Source organism: Falco peregrinus, chromosome 15, assembly GCF_023634155.1.
Source record: "Falco peregrinus isolate bFalPer1 chromosome 15, bFalPer1.pri, whole genome shotgun sequence".
In the NCBI taxonomy this organism is placed as follows: Eukaryota; Metazoa; Chordata; class Aves; order Falconiformes; family Falconidae; genus Falco; species Falco peregrinus.
This window is the reverse complement of record NC_073735.1, coordinates 7,259,404-7,283,986: the sequence shown is the minus strand read 5'-3', so window position 1 is coordinate 7,283,986 and position 24,583 is coordinate 7,259,404. Positions and strand designations below refer to the sequence as shown.

The window sequence follows — 24,583 nt, the reverse complement described above, 5'->3', positions numbered from 1 at the left end:
TGGAGAACCTACTGCTCAATTAGCTGATCATTTCAGGGGGAATCCAGCTTTGTAAGCACCTAGCAGCGTCAGAGGCGTAACTGCCTACAGTACTCAACACCCACAACAACAAGAGAAATGTTGAGCCTTCGCTGTAATCAACTTTGTTGCCTGTGATGAGGTTGTGCTTGTTTTAATTCAGCTGCGGAACACCACAGGGTGAGCCTCTTGGAGGTAGTAAGGGCAAATGTGAACAGACTGGGAGTTACCTCTGCACAGCTTCCTGATCTGGCTCCCCATCGGAGCTCTCCTCGTCCACAGGGGTGACAGCTGGGACAGCCTGCAGAGATAAGAGAGGCCATGGGTTCCAGAAAGCAGTCAGCATGGTCCCATCCATGCAGCAGACACCTGACCTTCCTAAACAAGCTTTCACAAGGATATATGTCCAGTCTCCTGCAGCACCAAGGACACTCAGCCAAGAAACCTTTCCAGCATTCTTTCCCCAATCAAAACTGCCTGTTACAAGGCTGCTGGTTCTTTTGGTGCTACCAGTAAAGTTCATTAATATAAGTGCCCCAAGGATGAAAGTATGTGCATTAATGCACGGTTTTCTCTATTAGAACAGCAAAGGAGAAGAAAAGCAGCTGTTAAAAAAATAGTTCACAAACACCATGTCAATTCCAGAGAATACCATCTCAGCTGCTGGCTACAGGAGAGCACAGCAACTCTCCCACAAAGGGAGAGAGTACCTTGCTGCTCCAGAGTGGGGAACCTTCAGAAGCAAGTGGGCACACTCCCTGCAGTGCTTCCAGAGTGCTACAGACTGAGCCTGCTATTCTGTCTGCTATGACCTGGAGGCAGTCGCCTCTGCCAGGGGGAGAAGATATTTATAAGCACACCACCAATTCTCTTCTCTCCTTCTGCTACTTACTGGCGTCATAGTGACGAGCGGAGATGGACCTCGAGGACGTTTCAACAGTTGCTGTGCGTGTAACTGGATGTTGGCTCCGCCATCTGATGCTCTCCGCCCCAGAGGACCCATGCCATTCAGCAGCTGCAGGGTGGGGGGCTGCAGCAGCGACTGCTCCTGGGAAGCACAGACAGTGCTGTTATCAACCTGTACGGCAGCTTCAAGGTCACAAACCCAGACACGCAGGCATGAGAGAAGACAAGCCTGGGCTTCAGGAGAGATTAAGGAATAGCACCAACACCTCAGAGCTGACGTGGGGCAGAGAGGGGCAGCGTCAGTAGTATTTAACTCTCCATTTCCCTGCGCTGTGCTTTAGTTGCCAGACAGGCTGCAACCTGCAGCTCCAAAGCCAGGCAAGTGCAGTCCTATTTCTACCCAGCCCATTAATTAATTTCATAGTGCAGTGGTTTTTCATTCTTCAGCTATTTAAGGAACCCACTAGAATCATACCTAAAAGGACAGCAAGAAGATACATCTTGAATCTTATGGAGACCAAGGAACTGGCAAATAGAGTGAGCAAGTGCAAGCACGAACACCCCCCCCCCCCCCGTGCTGCTGGAGCACGGACCACAGCAGGGAACATGTGCATTCGTCAGTACCTTGTACTCCAGCTGACCCGTGGGCTGCAGGTTCTGCCTAGGCAGCACATTGTGCATGAAGTTCACATTCGGGGTCACCTGCAGGAATGGAGCCTGAGGAGTGACACGGGGGAAGCCAGGCAGGAGCTTCTGCAGGTCTTCCATGACTTCCGTCCTGTGCAATCACATTTATAGGCAGGTGAATTAGCACGATGTGCAGAGAACCACCCACAGGTCCAGTGCACTCAGCTTCCCTTCACAAAAAGGCTTCTTATTGCTGTGGAAAATGGTCACAGAGAACAGCCAAGCTGCTCTTTGGTTTTTATTTGTCCCTTTTTCCCCTCCAAGTTGAGATTTACCAGAACTAGCTCTTTGCATTAACATAGATTGTATTTATCACGAAAACTTCCTCTAGGACATGACAGCAGCACAGCTTAGGTGAGAAACTGGCTTGCACACCAGTGAATGACACTACAGCTTACACAGAGCTCACCAGGAAGAAGAGGAGGAAAGCATCTCATCCTCACCCTCAGCTGAAATACTAACCAAGTTGCGCAATGGGGCTAGGACATTTAAAAGAACACTTTTGCTAAAGAGACACCTTATATTTCCTTCTCCATCTAGCAAAAATCAAGTTTGCAGAAATAACTCCAAGCCACTCACAGCAGGAGCAGGAAACCAAAGTTCTGGATACCAGCTACGACACACATACGTGCACTCATCACCACTTGGCCTGGCTAGAGTGAAGCGGGACTGAGGGGCACACTGTGAAGTGTATTTGCCAGCCCAGAAACTGGAGACCGCTGCCAGTCCAAAAGGTGTCAACTCTTACATACAACAGAGCCCAGAGTGCCCTTAAGGCATCAGCCCGTCATCTGCCAATGTAGCACAATTTAATAAATCACATCTCAGAAGGACCAAAGTCATACGCTAAGAGTAAATCTTCAGGTTCCCTTAATCCTCCCTCAGGAAGTTAGAGTCCAGCACTAACCGTGGGTCAGCTACTCCAACCGTGTGCCTTCTCATAGAGAGGTAACGAACCAGAGCTTCAGGTGATGGCTCTTCCCCTTCATCACTGTCCAAGTTCATTGTTCCGTCAGTCTGGGCAGGCAAGACATTGGAAATGTTGAAATAAGTGAGGATCAAGGAAAAGGCTTCAACCCAAGCCCGGGAAAAGAACTTGCTGGGGTTATCAAGGGGTGTACCTCACCTCCACAATTTGGTTTTCAGGGTTGATGAGCTGGACTTGTGGCACATTGATGCTCATGGTATTGCCTGTCTGTTCTGTCTGCTAAGCAGAGAGATCAAAATCGGACGACATGAAGCTAGCATCTCTTACAAGCCCTTTACAAACACTGCTGGACTAATACCAGTGCACAGACCTAAGCACTGGGGAACAGGGAGGTTACCCTAGAGCCAGTGAATATCAGTTTATTCTTAATTCTCAAGGGGTTGCCTCATTTCCCCTCCTCCCTCCCACTCAGGCAGGGTCAGCATCTCTTCTGCTTCCCTTATGACCTGGACTCTTTTAAAGCAAATACTAATTTCTTGGTCAGCAGCACAAATTGAGGAAGCAGCATCACACAGCAGTCCTGGTCTGTAAACTCTAGCTCCCAACCAGTGACCCTCACACTGCCTTCTCCTCTGTCACCAAGCTAGCAGAAGACTTTGTCCGAAGGGTATTCGCAAACCCACAGCGAGTGAACAAAGCCTTCCTAATCTCAGGATTATGGCACCCTAAACACACACCAAGTTCTCGGATGAGGAACATTTTGGTGCTCCTGCTAGGATGAGGACACCCTTAAGCAAGTCTGAGTCCAGCAGGTAAGGGTCTGGCTGGCCTTCCAGGGCTGGCAGAACACTGCCCAAGCAGGGCATCTACCTGGAGGTTAGTAGAAGTGGGGAAGGTCATGGTCCGTGGTATACTTGGAGATGCTGCGATGCGCAGATTCTTGTGTCTCTTCAGACGGTCGCAGAGCAGGCTGTAGATTGCACTGTAGTGATCATAAGCATCGGCTCTTAATGACTAAAAGAAGAAAAGTAAAAACCTGGTCAGTTCTTCTTGTCAAGCAATAAAGTATGCTTCATACTGTGCTGAGGTTGCTCTGTTACCAAAGGTGATAAGCAACAAACATGGCCATTTGATCGCCAGTGGGAACAGGCAGGTCACAACTGTCAGCTTGTGGCGTCTTACCTGAATTGTGCGTTCCTTGTCCAGCCCCATGTCCGCCATTGCCAGCAACACATCCTCGTTCAGCGGCTCCATCTGCCTCTCGGTCTTCAGGTGCTGACACTCTGCTATCAGCTGTAAGAGCACAGACACAGACTTCAGCACTGACATTCCCAAAGGCACACGGATGAGTCATAGCGCTCTGAAGAACCAATGCACCAGGCTCGGGCTGCAAGCTGGCATGAGCTTTGAAGGCTGATGGCACACCAATTCAAAATCTAGTGCCTTAGGCTCTCAACGCCAAGGGCAAAGATACAAAAATATATACAGATGAGGAGCGATGTGGAAAGCAAGGCCAGGAGACACAAAGCAGAAAGGCAACACACCAGCACTTGGAACGAGAGTTCTCAAAGAGCTGAAATGAAGATGGCACCACTACATGCTAGGAGCCTGTCTGCAGCCTGGCAGGCACCGGGCAGACCCCACTCGCACACCAGCTCACTCCTGCTTCTCACCCTGTCAAACTCCGCATCAGCCTCCCCAAGCTTCATCCACTTGTGTTTGCAGATCTGCTCCATGGAGAGCCGCTTGCTTGGGTCCAAGACCAGCATGTGGCGGATCAGATGTTCACATTCTGCAAGGGAAGAGGGAGGCTGGGTAACCCGCAGAGAGGGACACGACTTCTGCAGGAGGCAGCCTCGCGTTGCGAAGGCAAAAGCGCTTTTTTTTCTTTCAAAGCCTCACAATTCTCTGTGGGAAGTCATACAGAGCAGAAACATTGCTTCTCCTTCTGCATTTTGCAGCCGTCCAGTCCCCGACATGCCACTTTGCTGCAGACGTTTGATTTCCCCATGCCAGGAAGGAAGGAAGCCACCCGGGCAGCGGGCCGCTGTGCTGTTTGCTGGAGCCCCTAGGTGGCATGCTGTCACCCCGTCCCTCCTCGCCTTGGCGCTGGCCAGGGGACACCACCGGCTTTTTGGGGTTGAAGAGCAAAGTATCCTCTCAACATTCACCACTGGGCAACAGCTCACTGTGAACGATTTCTCCATCGTAATACGTGTGCGCTATCACCATGGGGGACTGAGGCTCTCCCTCATTTGGGGAGGGATCTAAGTGTGCTTTAAAAACACCACACGTTTTAGCAAGCATTTTCTGCACGAAGAGAACCTCTTCCCCAAGTAAGGTGGCAGGCAAAGAAGTTTTCAGCTGGGAAACTCCATGCAGTCCATGCAAAATTATTCCTTAATCTGACAGCAGCCAACCAAGAACGTACATATGACTCGTTCTTAAGTGAAGTTGGTTTTATCTGAGAATTAATCACACTTTACAAAAATGGGACTTATTGCTACAGTATTCGGAAGCATTTTTGCAGGAACAGGACACGGACATTCATCTCCGATGGGGCTACTGCTGGAAATTCATGTGCCACAATGCTGTAAAAAGCTTCTTGTCTAAAACAGGTATACGACAGCCTCTACATTCCTACATCACTATTTCGTTCTTAGCTTTTGCATCTTCAGAATTTAGAAAGAGTATATCTTTGCTAACATTTTGCTATAGTTTGCACAGTTATATACATGAAAGCTGAGATTTTACATAAAAGTATTTCCGTTTCTAAATTCTAGATTCAGAACTCATTTTAACTTATGTTACAAACCACCATCCAACGGATAAGCTTCCCGGCATACCACTTAGCTGGCATATAAATCAGCTGGCCTACTATAATTGAAGTGCTCCAAATAATCTGTAAGCAAAGATGTGACCAGCGTCTGCTCAGCGCTGCAGGCGCACGCGCCCCTTACCTGTGGACATGAAAAATGGAATGCGAAATTTCCCACTGAGCACCCTCGCTCGCAGGTTCTGCAGCGTGCTCCCGTCGAAGGGCAGAGCGCCGCAGACCAGCACGTACAGCACCACACCGAGACTCTGTGTCCAAAACAAAGGTCACGTCAGCAGTGTTAGAGGGAAAGACCAGGAGACTGCAGTTAATCGCAGTAAATGTTGTTTAAATAGAATAAAAGAATAATAAGGAAGAAAAAGCAAGTCCTTTCGGAGCAGACCTTGTGGACATCTCAGTCACAGGCCAGCCTAAATCCTCCTTCAAACTTCAAGCTCCATTTAGACTTTTCTCTGGAGCCTCAGAAGCCAACAGTTAGAAGAAGCCTACAGCTCCAGCCTGCCTGAGGCAGCCCCACAGCAGGAGGCTCTGGCCACCTGCACAGCCACACCAAACAGCTTCAGCTGACAAAATGCCACCGTAACAGCCGTGCCGTTTCAAACCCAGCTATGACCCTTCCTCCCCACTCACCCAGCCTGGCTGGCAGAGCTCGGGGAGCCCCGCAAGGAGGAGAGGCAGGACAGCAGGCAGCCAAGCCACTATTGAATAGCGGCTTTGTGTCACGGAGCTCGTGCCATGGAGGAGACTGTCCCAGGTCTCAGCGCCAATGCGCTCTCTGCAAAAACCTCATAGAGCAAAACTTGAAGTTTCCTCTTTCAGCTCTGCCAGATCAAGCCCTACCACAGCAGGTACTCTGCCATCCAACAGCACTGAAGCGAACCATATTTTTGGGAAACTAAATTAAAACGCATTTCTGGGCAACTAATATTTTTGGCACCATGCTTCCCAATAAAGAAAACACATGACACAGTAGCCAGAATAAAATTTTACAAGCATTTCTTCAAAAAACATTTTTTTGCCGTATCAGAGGCTTTTCTCCAAGACACCTACTACACATTCAGGAATCAAAGCCAAACACAGAGCAGAAATTAGATCAAAGCAAAGGAGAAAGAGGTTCATCCCATACCCAAATGTCAACCTTTGGCCCATCGTATTCCTTTCCTTCAAAGAGCTCTGGAGCAGCATAGGGAGGACTCCCACACCAGGTTTTGAGCAGCTGACCAGGTGTGAAGATGTTACTGAACCCAAAATCTGAAAGAACAAAGAGAAGAGATTAGAGGAGTATGATCCACTCCAAATGTCCTAACAAATGCTATTTAAGTAATTTGCTGAGACAAGTCACATACAATCCTGTAACAGATAACTGATACACAGAGACTGGAGAAACACGAGTGCACAAGACTCAAAAAGAGTAAGAGCAACGCTGAAATCACCTGGGCAGCATACAACTTCTCTCCATACTGAGACAAAACCCCCAAGTATTAACAGCAGCATGTCCACTTCATACAGTATGAAACACACCCCATATAAACAATCTGCTGCAAAATGCTACCGCTTACACCTGCTGCACATGCTGTAACCAGACTGCTTTTGCTTAGCAGAACACGATCTTTCAAAAAGTTTGCTCTTTGCTTTTCATCCACGCGGTTTTCACGCTGGAGCCAATACGCCAGCCATCAGACCAGCCAGGGTTGCTGCAAGTCAGGTGCATGGTCTGGAACGAGGCTTCCACCCTATATTCAAGAAATCCTTCATAAATCCTGTGTGCTAACTTCCAGCCTTCAGCTTCTCTGATGTCAAGTTTCACAACTTCGTTAGGGCCAGGGCAGCTGCCAGCAAGGACAGAATGCAGACAAGGGGGAAAAGAACAGGAAATTTTGATTTTCCAGAAAGTACTATATGAGCTGGAAACTTTGGTTATGGTGGGCAGCTATACAAACCAAGTCAAATCATCCACCAAATAATAAATCCTGAAAGAGAAATAAAAAAAAAAAAAAAGGTCTTAACCTTACAGGCAGTCAACCATCAGCTTATGTTGGCACTAACGGCATTTTCTGCTAATTAACCTGCCACCCCCTGGCACACAGCTGGGACTTGCACTGGAAAGAGCAAAGAAACTGAAGTCTGGATTCAAGAGAAGTGAGCTGCTTCTTATAAAAAAAAAGAATCACTAACAATTTCCTTCTTTCTTGCCTCAACTGAATAAAAGCAAATTCACAGTCACAGAGAGGCGTCTCCACGTCCCGTGAACACGGCATCCTCAGAAGCAAGCGCTGTCAGAAGGAGCGGTGCCACAAAGGTTATCTGCACACTGCTGCGCCTGTGTTTCTGCTAGAAGTGTGCCAGCAGGAGGGTGAGTGACATTAATGCACACGGATGGGGACCCACAGCAACATGGACATTTTCCATGGCATTTGCACCAGCAGCAGATCTTCACGGCAGGCTTGTGTGAGAAATGCTGGAAAAAAACCCAAGGACGGCCAGAAATACTCAGCTTGCAAATTCTAACTGATAAAACCAAAAAGCATCGTAGCAAAAATATACGCTACGGCTGCAGAAAGTAAAAATCTCCCATAAAGAGCTTAAGATTAATTTTGACGCCGCCACTGGTCAGAACTGCAGTGTATGTGGGATAATTCACAGCTGACTGCCTACTTGTCAGTGAAACACAGGATCCCAACATTGTGCTAGGAGAATCTGGCTGAAAATATATACTTTAATACATGTATAGAAACAGTAAAGAACATTTCAGATGCAAAAGCACTTAAGTTTTTTTCCCATTTCTTGAAATAAACACACATTCATCTTGAGACTTCATCTTCATTTTTATCTGCTTATTTCTCCTTAAGTCTCTTATCCATGCTTTAAAAGGTAAGGACTCTGGCATGCATTCTTTAGCCATCAAGAAAGGTTTGTTTTCCTAAATAATATAAAACTACAGGTTTGCCCTAACACATTCAATATTACCCTGCCAAAAGAAAATCAGTTGTTGCCTTTTAGACAAAACCCCCTTTACACCAGCACCCAGTTTCACACCAGCTTCTGAGAGTGAGCCACCAGTGATGGCCAACACCTCTGTGCAGGAGGCACAGAAAATCCCGCAGGCACTCACTGCACAGAGAATGCACTAACTGGTGACTGCGTGCTCCCGCTCACCACTTTCCTTACAGGATTTTCCATGACCTAATTTCAGGTGATTCTCCTCTCCTCCTTCAAACAGCTTCTGCAAAACTCAGCAGACCGCCTAGCACAGCTCAGCACAGCAGGCGCAGTCGGCACAGCTCCTGCCACCTCAGCCCCAGGAGGGCACAGCCAACTTTCCTTCTTCCATCCCTTCGCAGGGGCAAAATTGTCTCAATGTGAAGATGGTTTATGCTTGTGAAGAACACCTAGTGCGGCGTGTTCCTCTGGAAATACCTGGAGTACAGACAATGCTGCTGAAACCCCACCTCAAAACAGAGCAGTGAGATGGTAAGTGTTCTTTAAAAGCACGACGGCATCACAACAAGGCAGTTAAACATCCTTTAGGTTTTTACTGTTAGAAATGAAGTCATCAGAACCTCCAAAACACAAGAGCAGTCAGCCTTTGGAGGACTATTTCAGGGAAACAGTACACAGCTGCACAATTGTCTTTTCCACCTCTGCAAGCTTTTGAGCTGTTCTGTCTCATGTTTTGAAGCAGAATGTGTAACAAGTGCCTGCATTACGGCTAACAGAGCAAGCAATAAAAACTACAGCAGTAAATGTATTTCCATCTCCTAACAACAAAGCATTTGCAGTCAAGTTTAGACAAACTCTTTCTGACTGTGCAACAACATGCTGGGATTTTGGTGCTTCACGTATTTTGAGCAAATTATTCTGGTTTAGTTACTTTTATTTATCCTTGTATGTACTCAGGTGGGCTTTGCAGCACTCTGGGAACCACTTGCATTTTCAAAACAATGAATATTGCCCCCGTACAGCCCAACACCAGCTCCAGCTCTGCACAGGAGAGGAACGAGGTGTTCCCCACACTGCTGCCCTGGCCCACTAACCAGTCACACCAATGAGCCCAGTTGGACGGTGGTGCAGCAAGCAAGCAGCAGCAGCACATTCTGCAGCGAGGGCAGAGCCGTGGCATGCCGGCTGGCAGCCGCCACTGCCTCCGAACAGACACACAACAGCTGCCTCCTGCAACCTTCTCTGCTTCGTAAGAGCTGCAGGAGACTGGCCATCTTTGAAACTTTACCCTCTTTCACATCGGGTTGAAGTTAGCCCACAGGTTCACGGCTCTTTTTGGCAGCGGAGAGGTGGGCAGAGAGCGCAAGCCTGCAGAGCCTCTCCTTGGAGCGCACCGAGATGCGTGTCGGTGTTCAACCAGCAGGTCCGGGAGCTCCTGCAGTCGCTCCACGGCTGCCCCGGATTTCAGGATGAAAAACCTTTCCCTGTGGAGAGCTGCTGCTCTACCCAGCACTTTCCAGGCTCTGGGTGAGTCACGCTGCTTGTCTCTGTGGGGAGCTGGAGCCAGACAGCTCCGTCTTACACGAAGCACTGCTCAAAAGGCTGGGAACGGCTTCCAGAACCCACCTGTGCTGCACGCACCGAGGTCAAGGCTGGTGAAAACAGCAGGCTTTTTAAAAGCCCCCAAAAATGTTAAGAGGGAGGATTTGAAAACCCCCAAGTAGCAACAAAACAAAATCTAAACCAAACAAAACCCCAAACTACAACTTAAATAAACCTTCTTAAAAACTATGACGAGTCACCCCAGTCCAAGGAGATATATTAATCCAAATCCTCGGGGAGCAACCAGGTCTCATTCCACAAACAGATGCAGAGGGAAAAGAGTGTTTTTAAAGAGTAAGGTAAAAGTCACAATGACGTGATATAGAGAAAAGTATGGAAAAGAAACATTCCTGTGCTACAAAAAAGTGGGCCTAGTCCCTCACGTTTCCTCAGAGCAGCACTTCAGGGAGCTGGCTTTAGTATCTGCACAACAGGGACTTTTATCCTCAGAAGGTGAAAGAGCAAGCAGACTCTTGTAAATGAATGCAAAGCAATGCATAGATCAGATTCCTCTCTGAAACCATACCCCAGGAAGGCCTGGGTATTTAGCAATAATCTCAACTCCTGGCTGAACTCTCTGACTGGGAGCACAAGTGAACATAGTGCCAGAAGCTACCGACTCAGAGTTTGAGAAGGTACACTGGAGAAAAAGCATCCATGGGAAAAACGAGAGCGAGGGTAACAGCACTTCTATCTTACTGTTTATGGAAAAATAGTAGAGTTGCAATCAAACAAAAAAAAAACCAAAACAAACCAAAAAGCACACTTGTTGTCACCACCAAGTGGGAACAGCAGCATTAACCCACTTCAGGACTGCCATGCTATCTTCCTAAGCATCAATCAATTAACGGAGTAATCAATCAATTAACTGAGCAATTGCCAAGTAAGGGATGCAAAGCTGCAAATGGAGGTCAGTGGTAACGTGCTAGGAAATCTGCACTGGTCAGAGTCTGACAAATTCCAAAAGCTGGTGGAATTAAGCACATTGCTAAAGGCTGCGCAGATGGGCATCAGAAGCATCACAAAGCTACAGCCCCAGCCTCAGCTCTGGGTGTCTGAGGTGACACGCTGGCTCACTGCATCCTTCAGGCTACCTGTGTTGCTGTTACTTGGCAGATAAAGAGTGACCAGACCTACCAAGCGGAGCCTTTAGAAGGCACTCGAGATGTATCTATAGCTTCCATCAGCTGAACATTAAATGCATGATTGAAGAGGTTTGGGTTAGAGACAGTTAATGGGTTTGGCAGTGAAGGTTTAGCTGGTCCCCCACCCTGTGTAACAGGGCTTTGTGCATTTCTGCTGTATTTATTCTGGGAGGTCTGGTGTGAAAGAGATCAGTTGTATCGCTTCTTTTTTGCTCTTGAAACAATGGAACAACTGGCGTCAAGTTGTAATTGATGAGTTATAGGGACAAAACTTTATACTTGGAAAAATCCTATACCATAAATCAGCTTTTCCAGGCTATTTTTCAAGTCGCTACTACATCCTCCTGCCAAGTAAAACACTACCACCACCAGGGTGGGAACTATCTTCTAGAGTCCATTCTGGGAGCAGATATTTGGAAGGAAAAAAGTTTCCAACTCCCTTAGATTAAAAAAAAAAAGTTTCCACAATTTTCAGATATTCACAGAGCTTGTCAGCATGCTCACACGGACATTTCTTTAGGAAATCCAGCTGTATTCCAGTTACCAGCCGGGTTAGTTTTTAGCTTCTTTCTTTCTATTTGCTTGGCAGCCTCGCCGCCTACACACAGATTAGATTTTACCCCATGAACACAAGATGGCCTCAAACCATTAGTGCATCGGTTTGCATAGAACAGACAGCAGAAAGTGCTGCTTACAAAGACCTCCTGAACCACCTTGCTTGGAGGAGCTCCATTACCTGCCACCAACCCTGTCCATGGCAGCAGTTACTATCAGCCGCCTGCTGCTGCCCCTTCCGTCAGTATGGAGGCTCTTACCCAACGGTAGGAAATCAGTTTGACAAGTAAAAAACGAGCCCTTTTCCCCATATTGTCAGTATGTTTCTCTCTGTTTTTTCCTTTCACACAGCGCAGTCCTGGGAAGTGTGAGCTGTCGGGCTTTCAGCTGGCCACAAAACACCACACAGTGCAAGGCAGCACAGATTCACTCAACACATAGGAAACACTATGAACCACTTGTATTCATCAGCAACATGTTGTTTCTTCCTCATCTTCTGCTCCCAGAACAGCAAGGAAAAGGTTACCATCCTTGTGCCAAGGAGGACATGGTTCATACTATACAAAACTTCCCCTGGACGCCTGCAAGTCCTTCACTCCTTTCTATTCCTTCCCCATTCCCTCCTCACAAAGTGAGGATAAAAGGAACTGAAGAAATTACTAATCATTTTACTACAAATCAAATGTTAAACTCTAATCTAACACCTACAGATGGTACGTAAGAGAGCAGCAACACAACAAACAAGACTGTTTCCTCTCTCCAAGCTAGAAGAGTATTCCCCAACTCCCAGTACTAAAATTGCTCAGACTGAAAAGTTTTACAGCCCTAAGCACTTTTTTTTTTTTTTTTAAATCAAGTTACAAACCCTTGTAAAAGGTGACAGGCTTTCCAAGGAAGAAGCCTATTAAGAGAGGGGGCAACAAGTGCTTTCCAAAAAATGCTCTGATATGCATTAGGCTCTAGTAGAATTAAATGGTAAGCTCTCCCAATTCAAAATCCCATGAAATGAGATGACCAGGCCAAGATTAAATCCTCTTGTTTCAATTGGTTGCTACATAATCCCACAAAGCTAAATAAAGTCAAGTCTAGTCTGTGCATCTCAGAGCTCAGCAGCCAAGGTTCAATCTCATGTACAAAAGGATCACAGACATGCAGGCCCGTGTTAGGTCAGTCTAGAAACTGGCCAAGGCGCAAGCTCTCTGCAAAGGCAGTAATTAGCAAAAACCCCCACTGCCCAGCAAAACACTGGGAACAGACTGGAAGGGCCTGTTTATTCAGTAACTTCAGCTTCTCCCCCTGCAATGAATGAAATACCCAAAGCACTAGGGCTATTCTCTTGCTCTGCCAGAAGGCATAGTGAAACGACTCCAAGAGTGCCATTTCCCCTTCACTGCTCCACCATAAATGCTGTCATCCCTACTTCTCCTTGCTTTCTCTCTCACCTAGTCTGACCTGCTTTGAAAAAGTCCTAAACTGGCAGCATGACTCAAAACCAGGTCAATTTTTTAACGCTGGTCTCTCCCATTATCCAGTGTTGGATTATTGGAACACCGCAGTATCTATAGCTGCATGTCTGCCTATGAAGCCAAACCTGTTTTTTTTGCCTTTTATTTTGCACTACTTGAAGGGAGATATAAAACTCCTGGCTACAATCTAGCAGTTTCAGCTCTGGGCAGCTGGCCACACAGAAATCCAAAGCTTCCTTTAGCTGCACTGCGTTTCCTTCTTTCTGAATACCTGGAAGCAGCCAATGCCTACATTTATTAACTTCTGAAAGCAGCTGCCTTCCTCCTACACTGCTAGTCTTAGCTCACCTGCTATTTTGATGTTAAGGTTAGCATCCAGAAGTAGATTTTCTGCCTTCAGATCTCTGTGGACTATATTACGACAGTGACAGAAGTTGACAGCAGCCACTATTTGCTTGAACTTTCTCCGGGCTTCCTTCTCTGCCATACGTCCGTGGGCCACCAAGTGATCTGTAAGTGACAAAGTGCAGAACAAAGTGGTTATTCACACAGGGAGCGCAACCCACACAGGGGCTCCTCACACGCTTGCAGCAAACGGTGCAGAGGATGGAGACAGGGAACGATGCGGGCACCAGTGTGTTTTCCAGGTTCCCACACCAGATGGGGTCACCGCCTTACACGGAAGGGACTCCAGCTTACCAGTGCCACACCAGCCCTTACCTGGGCTGTCTCCAGGTGAAAGGCTTTAAAATTATAAACCTCCCTCTATTTAGAGGACAGCTGATGGGGACGGCTGGAAAATCAAAACGGTTTTGTGAAAAGTATAAACGTTTTAAAATCTTTTCCTATATCAAAACAAAAATAAAACTTTTCCAACCTTTTCCTTCAAATACCAAGCCTCATACCCCATTACCTTGACAGTGAGAAGCACGGGTTTGTGGCCACAGGCCACCCCTCCTTCCCTCTGTTTTTTCCACAGGGAATTTGCCTTTAGTCCAACACACCTCACCGAAGGTAACTCTTGCCGAAACCAGTGAAGTCTGGTTAGTTACAGAGACAGCCAGCTCCTCAGCCTCAGCCTCCTAGCTAGCACACCCACCAGCCGCAGAAAGAATGTCACATCACCCCTCTTCAGAGGGAAGGCCACTGGTGACCAGATCAGAGTGAAAGCCCACTGACACCCTGCAGTTCACACCTCCAGCAGGCTGTACAACTGCCTCTGGCCCAGGTTCTCCTTGCTCCTGGTGAGCACGGGGCACTCCAAGGCACACACCTTGGCCGAGAGCCAGTCGAAACACTCCCAAAGCACATGAGCTCCCCTTACAAATGCTGCAACTGCGTACGAAAGCACAGCTTCGGGAGCTTCTGCAACGCAACCATTGCAAAATCATCGCACGCTCTTCGAAACGTGTGCAGGTGTTCCCAATGCTCATAACTGGTCTCTGGTACTTGCTACTGGTTTGGTGCAAAATATACTTGGAACATCCAACAATGCATTTCATTATAAAAACCAAGAGTTTGGCTCTACTATGGAAATCTGAGTACTCTCAAATATTTTGTTGAAAAACTATACTCTCCTCAAAGGTAGTATTTGTTGCCAGCGAGGCTCTCCTCGGAAGCTAGCAATGCACACACACGGACAGGGAAGGTCTAAGTGACCACAAACAGGCACACAGCAGCAACCCAGCTGAAGTCAATCCCCTTGAAACCTGAAAGCGCCAGACTTACAGAAGCCACTCCTCATACTACTCCTCCAGCAGGGATGCACAGGCAGGAGATGAGCAGTAGAAATGGCAGAGATAAACAGAGAAAAATCATCCCCCTCCTCTGAAGCATCAGCAGAACAGGCAACAAAACTCCGCCAAAGTGTAAATGTCAGAGTAAGCTGATTTATGAAACACAATTATTACCCTTTCCTAGTAGCTCTCTACCCTATAAGCACATTGAGCTAAAACTGATGTAGTGTGGCAAGAGATACGGGCAGGGACAGTAGTTGGCCAGATAATGGAGTTGAGGACAGTGCTACAAAAAAACAGGAGAAACCCGAGAGGCATCCTGGAGAGCCCCCCGTAACCACATGCCCTGTCCCACACATGGGACCAGGAGGGTTCCCGAGTTTCCCCAACTCGCGCAAAGAACTTCAGGGAGGTTTGCACAAGCCCTCCATCCCCCAGCACAGGCCACAGGGCTGGTTAGCAGAGGCACTAGAGAGCCACAGGTCAGGGGCTTATTACCTCCTTGCCCATTTCAAGAGGGTATTTACTTCTCAGCTGGGCCAGCAAGTTGGCCTCAAAAGACTTGAGGCCAAAAAAATTCATTTCACTCCATAAACTCCATTAAACCAGAGGGCTCAATGGAAATATCTGTTCTTGAAAATAATAAAAATAAATCACTTCTGAAGGTTTCTCATCAGGTGGTTGTATTTTTCCCAGTCACCCATTAATTAAAATACCTGCGACATAATTGCCTCGCAGTAAATACTAATTACCAGGATCCATCAAAGCAGTTCTGCTGGCTTCTGACTGTGCAGCAACCTACTTCTCTACATTTGACTACTCATGTTGTGCAACAGAGTGAAGTTGTTTTTCAAAGAACTTGTCAATGAAGTTTTATTCATTGGATAAACTCATTCCATAAGCAAATCCGAACCAGGGCTGGGGAAGGAAATCCATCACCATTTCCAATTGACCCTCAATTCACTTGCTAGGAAAAGAAAAATTTACTATCTCGAATAGCCCCATTAAATTGCATTAAGTCTTCTGCACAGTCAGAATTTTTTTACTGTAAAGAGCTGGGAGACTGACAGGCAGAGTTAAGCAAGGGCCTGCCCTTATTTAAGCATTACCCCCGAACAACAGCAAGTAGCTCAGCTCCTAAACAAGTCAAGGTCATTCACATCTTTTACTGCGCTCAAATTTCGGAGCACAGCCTGCTGATATAGCAAGCGCTCTTACAGCCAAGTGCAAGGCTCCCATCTCTCAACTTTTTCGAAAATATTTTGGAGATTCTCCTGCAGGCAAGAAATCAAACCCAGCTACTGCAGCAGGTGCCTTTCTACAAGGCTCTCCTAAGTATATTTTTGCCCAAACCAGGTTCACCTGTCCCCACGCATGTTTGGTGATGCACGCTGTTAAGTCCTGCACACTTCAGGCTCTTGCTTTTAGCAGCTGCCCTGCCAGATGTCCACTCACGCAGAAAACTCTGCTGCCCCTCTATTAGTCAGCCCTGCTTAGGCTGGGGGGGGCGGAAATCTTTTTAGGTTAGGCGTGAAATTTCACTTTTCATGAAGAAATGCGAGTGCAGGCCGGTCCCCAAGCTCTGCACGTAGGCACAGCCTTGGAGACCGCTGACATTTCTGCACAAGCTCCAGAGGAAGGACAGAAACAATGAAGCTACAGAATACTTCACATACCACCAAGGGCAACTGTATGCCAAAATTAACCATTGCAAGCTTAGCCTGCATAAACCTCTCATGCAACAGAGGTTACAGACATGACCTGAATGTTCAGCTGGGAGCCAGCACACTGAGCTCGAGTGCACCAAGTCCAGCAGCACAGATTTGCCACTGGGTCATACACACGTCAGTGTGCCCTTTGGGAGCTGAAGAGGCATACGGTGTTGCTCCTTTGAGCATTTTCCAGAGAGGAACACATGATTTCATTTCACAACCCTTAAAAACATCAGTCGCTCTTCTCTGTACTTATATGAAGCTCCTAATGCTGCTTTCTGCATTAAAAAAAAAATAATAAAAAAAAATCAGTAAAATCCTACACTGAAGGAAAAGCATCTTCTGGTTAAGAGACAGGATTGATACACAAGTTTCCACTTTTTGCCTCTGGACAGACTCCTCATGCTTTTTGCTTTCTGTCCAGAAAGCAAACTCTGCTCAAGCCTCACATCTCCTCCATGTGGTGGATTAAGTCACATTTCCAGCATATTTGGTGACCTTGTGATCTCAGAAGCAGCCTGAACTTCCAGAGACTGGTACCATGTTGTTTAACGTGCCTGTCTGGTTCATGCTCATAAAGCTCTGGACAAACAGGGAGGAGGAGATGGGGAGACAGGGCAGAGACAGCAGACATGCTAACCACATTAACCAGACTGTAATTTTGTCAAGTTTTCTGAGAATTTTTATTAATCAACCAAGTACCCGTATTCTTGTCAATAAGGATGCAGATTATTTACAGTATTCATAGTAAACAGCTGAAATCAAAACAGACTTTTAGACTATATTCTGTTTGACCTCAAAAAAAGGACACTCGAGGGACCTGGAACAAAGAGCACCCTGTGTTTAAAAGGAGACATTCATTTGTTCATAATGTCAAACCAGCAACCCAACCACACGCAAAACATGCATATGGACAAAAATAACAATTTACATTTTGCTGCTTAAGCCCACAGCAAAAGCAAGTCTTCTCCCTGATCCCCATGCACCGCTATGCAAACAAAGGGAATTAGCAAAACGTTTCCAGTAACAGATGAATCAAAGACACTTACGGCACAGCTTGGCCACTGAAGGAACTATCAGCCCTTTTACTGGAAATTCAGATAAACAGGTTGTAAAGCTCTCCTAGGTGCTAACCCAGGAAAGCCTGCAGAGCTCAGACCAGCAAGGGACAAGACAGACAAGCATGCAGCACTGACTGACTGAAACCATGGCCGTTTAGAGAAACTACCCCTCTTTCAACGAAGAATTCCAACCTGTATCACTGCCTATGTATGATTTTCGGTCGTACGGTACAGTTTAAGCCTTTGAAAGTTTTTAAAGCATCAAGGGGAACAGCTTAGAATTGCTTCTAACAAAAACCTGCAGTTCACAAAAGTGCAACTCAGGTTATTCGAGGCGCTCAGCCCTACACTGAGCATGTAGCATCCAGAAAACCGTAGCTGTCAGCCCCCCGCCCCCCGCCACAGCCCACCACATTTCGACACAGGCACATTTAATACAGAAGATTCCCCAGGGCCCAGTATCAGACACAGCGACAGTGGCTGCACTGTCCATACGCACCAAACGCGGCTATCCCTGTGGCACATCCAGCAATTCCTAACACGCCTACCAAGAGAGGGACAGGCACTGAGTTGAAGCAACACGCAGGCAGTGTTTGATCCTTAGGAACAGGTAAGCCCCAGCACCCACCCGCCACACGGCAGCAGCCCACGGCAGAGCCAGAGCGGGCACGAAGCCAGCCCGGGCTGCGATAGACTTTCTCTCGACAACATGAGGACGTGAGACTCTTCAGTGCTGGAGATGCTAACAACTGCAAGGAAACCTTCCCAAAACGGGTTGCTGTTTTTTCCCTGTAAATTGCTTCCGCTGTTAGAACAAAGTCTTAATGGCTCCTCAGGAAACTCTGATTACAAAAAGCTGAGATTTTAGTTTCCCCCTCTCTGCTCTAGCACCAAGAGCGTGTGAGGCCTCGTGCAGTGCCTGAAAATGCTCAAAACTGGCTAGCAGGGGCACAACCTCTTGGCTTCGGGCTGGAAACACGTCACAGCTATTACATAAGTGCTCCCACCTATCAACAAGGATAAAATGCTGGGCAGCGTGATAGAAATCAGCCGTGCTAATGAGCTGAATTTACTACAGCATAAAATATTTCAGAAAGCAATTAGATTTTCACTTCAGCTCATGTAGAAGGCTATTTTTGTAACCAAGAGAATTCATTCCAGGATTGTATATGAGCTTGCACATAGTTCTGGATTTAAAAAAAGATGAGCCCATCTCTGCCAAATTCAGCAGAAGAGGAAGAGAAAGTAAAAAGTGATTTATACTTCTCTGCGGTGATACACACACAAGTGAACTCTAATACACATCCAAGGGACATTGCTGCGATTACGGCTTGCTGCGCAAGGCAAGATGAATTTCACAAGCCTTTGGGAACTGCTGAGCATCCAGCACCATGATTCACGTTTGACGAAGCAACTGGAAGACTCAGCTGGAGAAAGCCAGGTTTCTCACCAGGCGATCCACGCTTTCCAAACATCAGCTGCTACTTGCTCCTGCCTTCAGCTGTCACCTTCTCAGAGACGAAATCCAAACGACATAGACAACGTTGAGAAGCTGGCATGGCAACCATCTACAAAGGTACTGATGAACTGGTATTACAGTTACTGGAAACCAGCATTTTTCAGCTCAAGTTGTCTTATTTTCCTTAAGTTGGTGCTTCTCCTGCTTCACCAAGAGCTTCGTCACTTACTAAACTCAGCCTCTCTTCCAGCAAAGTGAGAGGCTCCGACATCAAAAGTGAATCTTCTGCAATGACTTCACAGGACAAAAAAGAGAGTACTTGCATTTAGCTGACAGGCCACATGTGACTGTCCTCACAAGGACACTGCCCGCAAGCAGATTTAAGGCAGCTCGCTTCAAGCACAAAGGATTTTCTCCCTTTTCCGAGGCTCACGTTAACTCAGCTAGCAAAGACCAAACTTGCAAAATTCTGACTCTGTGACCTGGCACAAAATCCCAGTGTGTAAGTAAATTTCTGTCTCTACGAGTTATCTTATTGGTCATGGCAATAAAACAAAAATGAATAAATCAGTCAACAGTTCTTGCAATTGTGCTGCCCAGATACTTTTTTCCTGTAAAGAATAGCTTCTGTCGTCAAGAAAGCTCAGCCAAAACATTGTTAGCAGACAATGGACTTTAGAGTACATGTAACTAACGCATGCTAAGATAAAATCAGCTATCAAAAAGGTAAGAAAAAACATTGTTTTGAGAACAAAATATTACAAAACTGCAGGACTGCCTGTTTCTTTGAAAGCTACTAACACACCCCAGTGTTTCTGCTATCATCACCAAGTTTCACATAACTTGCTGGGAAGCAAAGCATTCAGCCAACAGCTTAAAATCCAGCTGGATTACTCCTTCCAACATCTTTAATCCCAAAGTCAGCATAAAAGAGGAGTAGCACCATTTGTCAATGAAACCCAAAGAAAAACCAGAGGTTGTGGAAGTTATTTTCCATCAAGTTGTTATCATTTATTTCTTTACTCCTCTTGTCAATGGAAAGTTTTCATGCTGAAGGGCATCTCTCAACTGAAACAAGAGAGCGCGGCAGCTATTTTCAGTTTACTGTAGTTGACCAAGTGCATTATCTGATTAAAGAACACAATAAATGTACTTACCAAATATTTCCCCTCCACTAGCATACTCTGTCACTAGATAAATCATCCTCTCCGTCTCCATAACCTGGACACAAGGACAGAAAAGTGACAGGTAAGGAGACTGCCCTGTACAAAAAGAAACGTAACTAAAAAAATAATTTATTCTTTTTCTAACACATATAATTGCTTTCATCCATCAAAAGTAGTACTTTCCTGTGCTTTACAGAGCTGTGCAAAGAAATGGACAGTAATTGGGGAAAGCAAGAATCAAACAGCAAGTTTGAAACACTAAATCTGTAACTAAACACAACATTTCATCTGCATCTTCCTCCTCTTCTATTTCCCCTCCCATCAGCGTTTGCTCCCCAGTCTTGTTATGTTCCAGCAGCCTGGGAGACTTCTCAGGGCTGCTACAACCAAACCACTTCATCCTTCTAATTCATCAGTCCACTGCAGGCACCAAAAGAGCCAACACAATTTTGCCAAAGGGGGGAAAATTTGATGAATCTGTAAGTGACTTTCAAATTTGTCAAGACCTATTAGAAAAAAAACCCAGAGCTCAGGCTTTGCTTTGGGGAGTCCACACGTTTCAGCCAGGCAACACCCCATTGTTAACAGGTTTTAGCACACATTTTTAAGAGTCTGTTAGGATACTGGGGTTCAACGCTCCAAGGCCAACAATTTATTAAGATGGGATTTCTTTAAAAGGCCAGGCACCATGCAGACAAAGGCAGCAAGGGGCTGATGGAGAGCAATGCCACGCTTGGCACAGCAGCGGGGCTACTGCCCAGGACTCTGAAGCGTACGACTGACTTCTGAGCACAGTTCTAACACCCGTTGTGAAACCTATGCTCCAAAATGACCAGAGTCCTGAACAACTTCTAGGAAAGCCCCTGTCAGGATGCAGAAGAGAAGCACAGGGAAAGGTACTATATGCTAAAGGCAGGTCCCAACTACATTTTTAATGCTCGCGAGTGGGTGATGTACAATCACACTGAGCACACAAAAAGCACCAAACACTGCCTTCCTGCCTGCAGATTTGGTAAGGGTGGCTCCAAGGGCTGTTCTGTGACCGGGTTGTGTTTTGTGAGCCGCCTTCGGGCAAGTACACACTTGGGGTGTTTTCCAGAACCTGATGCTATTTATTTAACAGGCTTCACAGCTTTGTCAATGGAAAAAACACACTGCCTTTCACTTCCAGGGCCGCCGTGCTGAGCCTCTGGTGCCAGGCACTGCAGGTCAGTTTCGATAATCCTTGTTTAGAAAAGGGCTGGGAACATTTTGGTTTTGTTTTGGCTTTTCTGTTTCAAAGAAAAGTGAAAGTTCACCTTTTTACAGGAAGGAAATGGACTATTATCACCAACAGAGCAGCTAGGTACCTGCAGCCCAACCCTGCTCGTTCTTACCAAGAATTAGGACTCGAACACACACATTTTGTATTCTAAAAAATACATGCCTGATCCAGGCAACGGCAGCTGCTTAAACAGCTGGATTGCTATTATTCTGAATGTTAAAGAGTATAACACAAAGATGAACCTCAGTTCTGCTCAACTGCCACAGACACACAGCTCCCACTTAACGGGGATACTGCACGTCCAGAAAACCCTTAGGCAGATATTTTTAAGTGCACTTCTGTTTCCAGACAGAATCTCTTGTATTATAGACTACTATCATTATGGACACTTTCTCCTTTTTCACTTACAACTTTCAAGTTTTATTAACTCGAGAAAACACGATTTATAAATTCAGATTCCTGATGAAAAGCTGTGAAAGATCCCAAATTCCCAACTCCAGGCTTTAGTAGCTTTTATCTAAAAATAAATGCCACTGAAAGTACCCAGAAAGAATGGCCAGAACATGCTCTGCAGCATGTACTCTTCTCTCACCTTGACAAAGCAAAGCCACAACTGTCACCTGTTCAGTATCATATAAAAAACTTTAGATGGAATAAAACAGGTTGAAAAAGGATTTTTTCAACTCACCCCCCCCCACCCCCCCCCCCCCAAGCTTTAAGAAGCCCATAAGCATTCCGTAAGTGCCTTAAAAGTGCCACAATTCCACAGTGTCTGCTGTATGCATCTCACACTTGGTGGTATGGTGAAAATAGCTAAACATTAACCTCAGTACGCTTCTACTCAGTTTAACTCTTTGGAGTCCATATAAATACTCTTATCTATCAGGCACAGATGAGAAGCAGACTGGGCTTGAACGGACAAGAATTGGTTCTAGGGAACAGCAACTTCTATTGAGGGTTACCACAACTTCTCCCTTAGAACACACACACTCACACTGCGTTACAAAATGAAATAACCCTGGCATTATTTCCCACAGGATTTGAACTTTTTAACATTCTGATGCCTGCTGTCCGAGTCAGGCAGCCACAAACAGGAGATCACCCATCCTAATCAGCCTCTTGCTCCTGAATACTTCCCCAATATGAAGGGCCCTGGGCAGCCTTTTCTCTGCTTTGTGCACAAGCCCAAAGAAGAGCTGACTTTCCATCCACAGCCTGGATGGATGTTCCTTCCTTTCCCAAAACAGCCTGGGACTGTGAGCCCTCCAGCAAGTGTACTGCTGCAGCAAAGGGGCAAGTAGCTCTGCGTGAACCTGGCAGTCAGTGGTCAGCTTTGGCAGCGTGCTGGGAAGGAGCCTCTGTCCCACAGCTTCGCAGAACTGGGACCGCAAGCAACAGAGAAGAGTTTGTACGGAGCTTTTTAGCACTCTTGGGTTATACGTCACTGCTTGAGTCCTTGTATCAGAAAGGTCCAGTCTTTCATCTGTCCCACAGCTTCCAAAACAGCACGTAACATTTCAACAAGGTGATGGCCTCCTTTATTCCCTGCTCCCATCACTCTGATGTCTGTTTGTCTCTAGCCTCCTGCAACTTCCTTGCTGTTTTATTTGATGAGGCAGTTGGAGGAGCACCACCAAATACACACGTAAAAGGCAACACACACGGACACTGCCTCTGGTGGTTTTGTCTACAGACTAAAAATGCCAAACAAGCTGGAGAAAAAGTCTGCAAACAATATTCAAAAGCAGGTCTGCCGCTGTTAACGATCCCTTCCAGGAAAGCACTGAGCAGATCAGCAAGTCCTCAGGGCCATGGGCTGGGGGAGGAGAGCAGGGATGCTGCGTGCTGTCAGTCCTGTTAGTGGGCGAGACTTACTCTCTCCTTTAAATTGAGAAGGGGAGCCCGCATCCGGTTTCAACTGGGAAACTGAAAAGCACACAATAGCCATAAACAAATGGCAAGGGGCCAGCCCAAAGCGGAAGCACGATCTCCCAGAAAAGAGAAGGATTAGCCACACTTTTCCCCCTCTGCCATCCCTCTAATCAAAGTACTCCGAGACCTTGAAAACATAAAGGACTTCCCCAGTATTTCATGTAGGAGGAATGAAGGGATAACCCTAGAGAAAGCTCTACTATACAGCGTAAAGCTATAGTGCAGAGGAATGGAAAATCCACTGAAGAGTGCCCCTACCTGGTATAACCTGATGATATGTGGGTGGCAAAGCATCTTCATGATCTGAACTTCTCTAAATATCTTCTTCAGGTTCTCTTCATCAAGCTGTGTCTTATCAATTATCTTTATAGCAACCTAAAAGAAGGAGAAAACAAAAGAGAGGTTATTGACCCAATTGCACATTAGGAAAAGCATTTTAAAAAACAAATACTGCACATAAAACCCCGCCGTATTGAACATGGTACAAAAGCACAATACATTGTCCCTGCCTCGGAAATCTGGGATCTCTGAGCAGCCTCCCAGACTCCAGCCAGCTTGCCATAAAGTGGGTAGGAAGAAGCTTTGTTTCCTAGGTCTCAGCATATTTTCCCTACAGAAGGTACCTCGTTAGGAGAGCAGTGTTGCAGAAGGCAGTGGGATTTTCAGGCTGTTGCCTGTTACTGCAGTACAGCATGCTCATGGAGGCAGCCAATACTGTGCTGAAAAACCAGTTATTTCTGACCTCCTGGATATATTTCAGGCAAGCCCAAACATTTGTTCTGTTTGTTCAAAGGAACCTGCTTCCTAGATCTCACCACCCGGCTTCGCTCTTCAGCCTCACCACTGTCATGTTAACTTACTGCTGGATGTGCCCAAACACCGGCCCGAGAGCTGCAGCGCTGTGGCATAAGAGCAGTAAGACAGATGGAGAAGTTGCCAGCGAGCCACACAGAGGGGGACTGAAGTCTGGATGCAGGTGGAAGGGACTCTGTTGCATTATCCACACAATGTCTCACTATAACAGGGCTGATAAATATGAGCAGGGATGGAAATGGCAGGGGGGTTCAGGCTTCTATCAATTGAGGTATTTATTTATCTATTTTAAAACCAAAGTGCTTTATAACACTACACTAGCATAGTTTAAACAAGTCTAAGTGCTTCCAGTCAGCT

The 24,583-nt window shown here is 46.4% G+C and overlaps 1 protein-coding gene across 6 annotated transcripts in view; it reads right to left on the bottom strand.

Annotated features, from left to right (window-relative positions):
• Positions 1-24,583, bottom strand: part of SIK3 (SIK family kinase 3) — a 91,999-nt gene that overhangs the window by 19,069 nt on the left and 48,347 nt on the right. For 4 of the 6 annotated variants that reach the window (XR_008749919.1, XR_008749918.1, XM_055819454.1 and 1 more), the window contains exons 2-14: positions 23,672-23,788; positions 20,209-20,272; positions 13,432-13,593; positions 6,502-6,626; positions 5,500-5,623; positions 4,213-4,331; positions 3,722-3,832; positions 3,410-3,553; positions 2,738-2,818; positions 2,519-2,628; positions 1,549-1,702; positions 911-1,066; positions 249-319 (exon numbers count right to left, since the gene is read on the bottom strand). Coding sequence is in view for 4 of the 6 variants with exons in the window: in XM_055819454.1 (XP_055675429.1) it covers positions 249-319; positions 911-1,066; positions 1,549-1,702; positions 2,519-2,628; positions 2,738-2,818; positions 3,410-3,553; positions 3,722-3,832; positions 4,213-4,331; positions 5,500-5,623; positions 6,502-6,626; positions 13,432-13,593; positions 20,209-20,272; positions 23,672-23,788 (1,538 nt within the window). In the remaining 2 variants the exon portion in view is untranslated. The remainder of the gene's footprint in view (positions 1-248; positions 320-910; positions 1,067-1,548; positions 1,703-2,518; positions 2,629-2,737; positions 2,819-3,409; positions 3,554-3,721; positions 3,833-4,212; positions 4,332-5,499; positions 5,624-6,501; positions 6,627-13,431; positions 13,594-20,208; positions 20,273-23,671; positions 23,789-24,583) is intronic. The other 2 variants (XM_055819455.1, XM_055819457.1) reach the window with 1 other exon arrangement.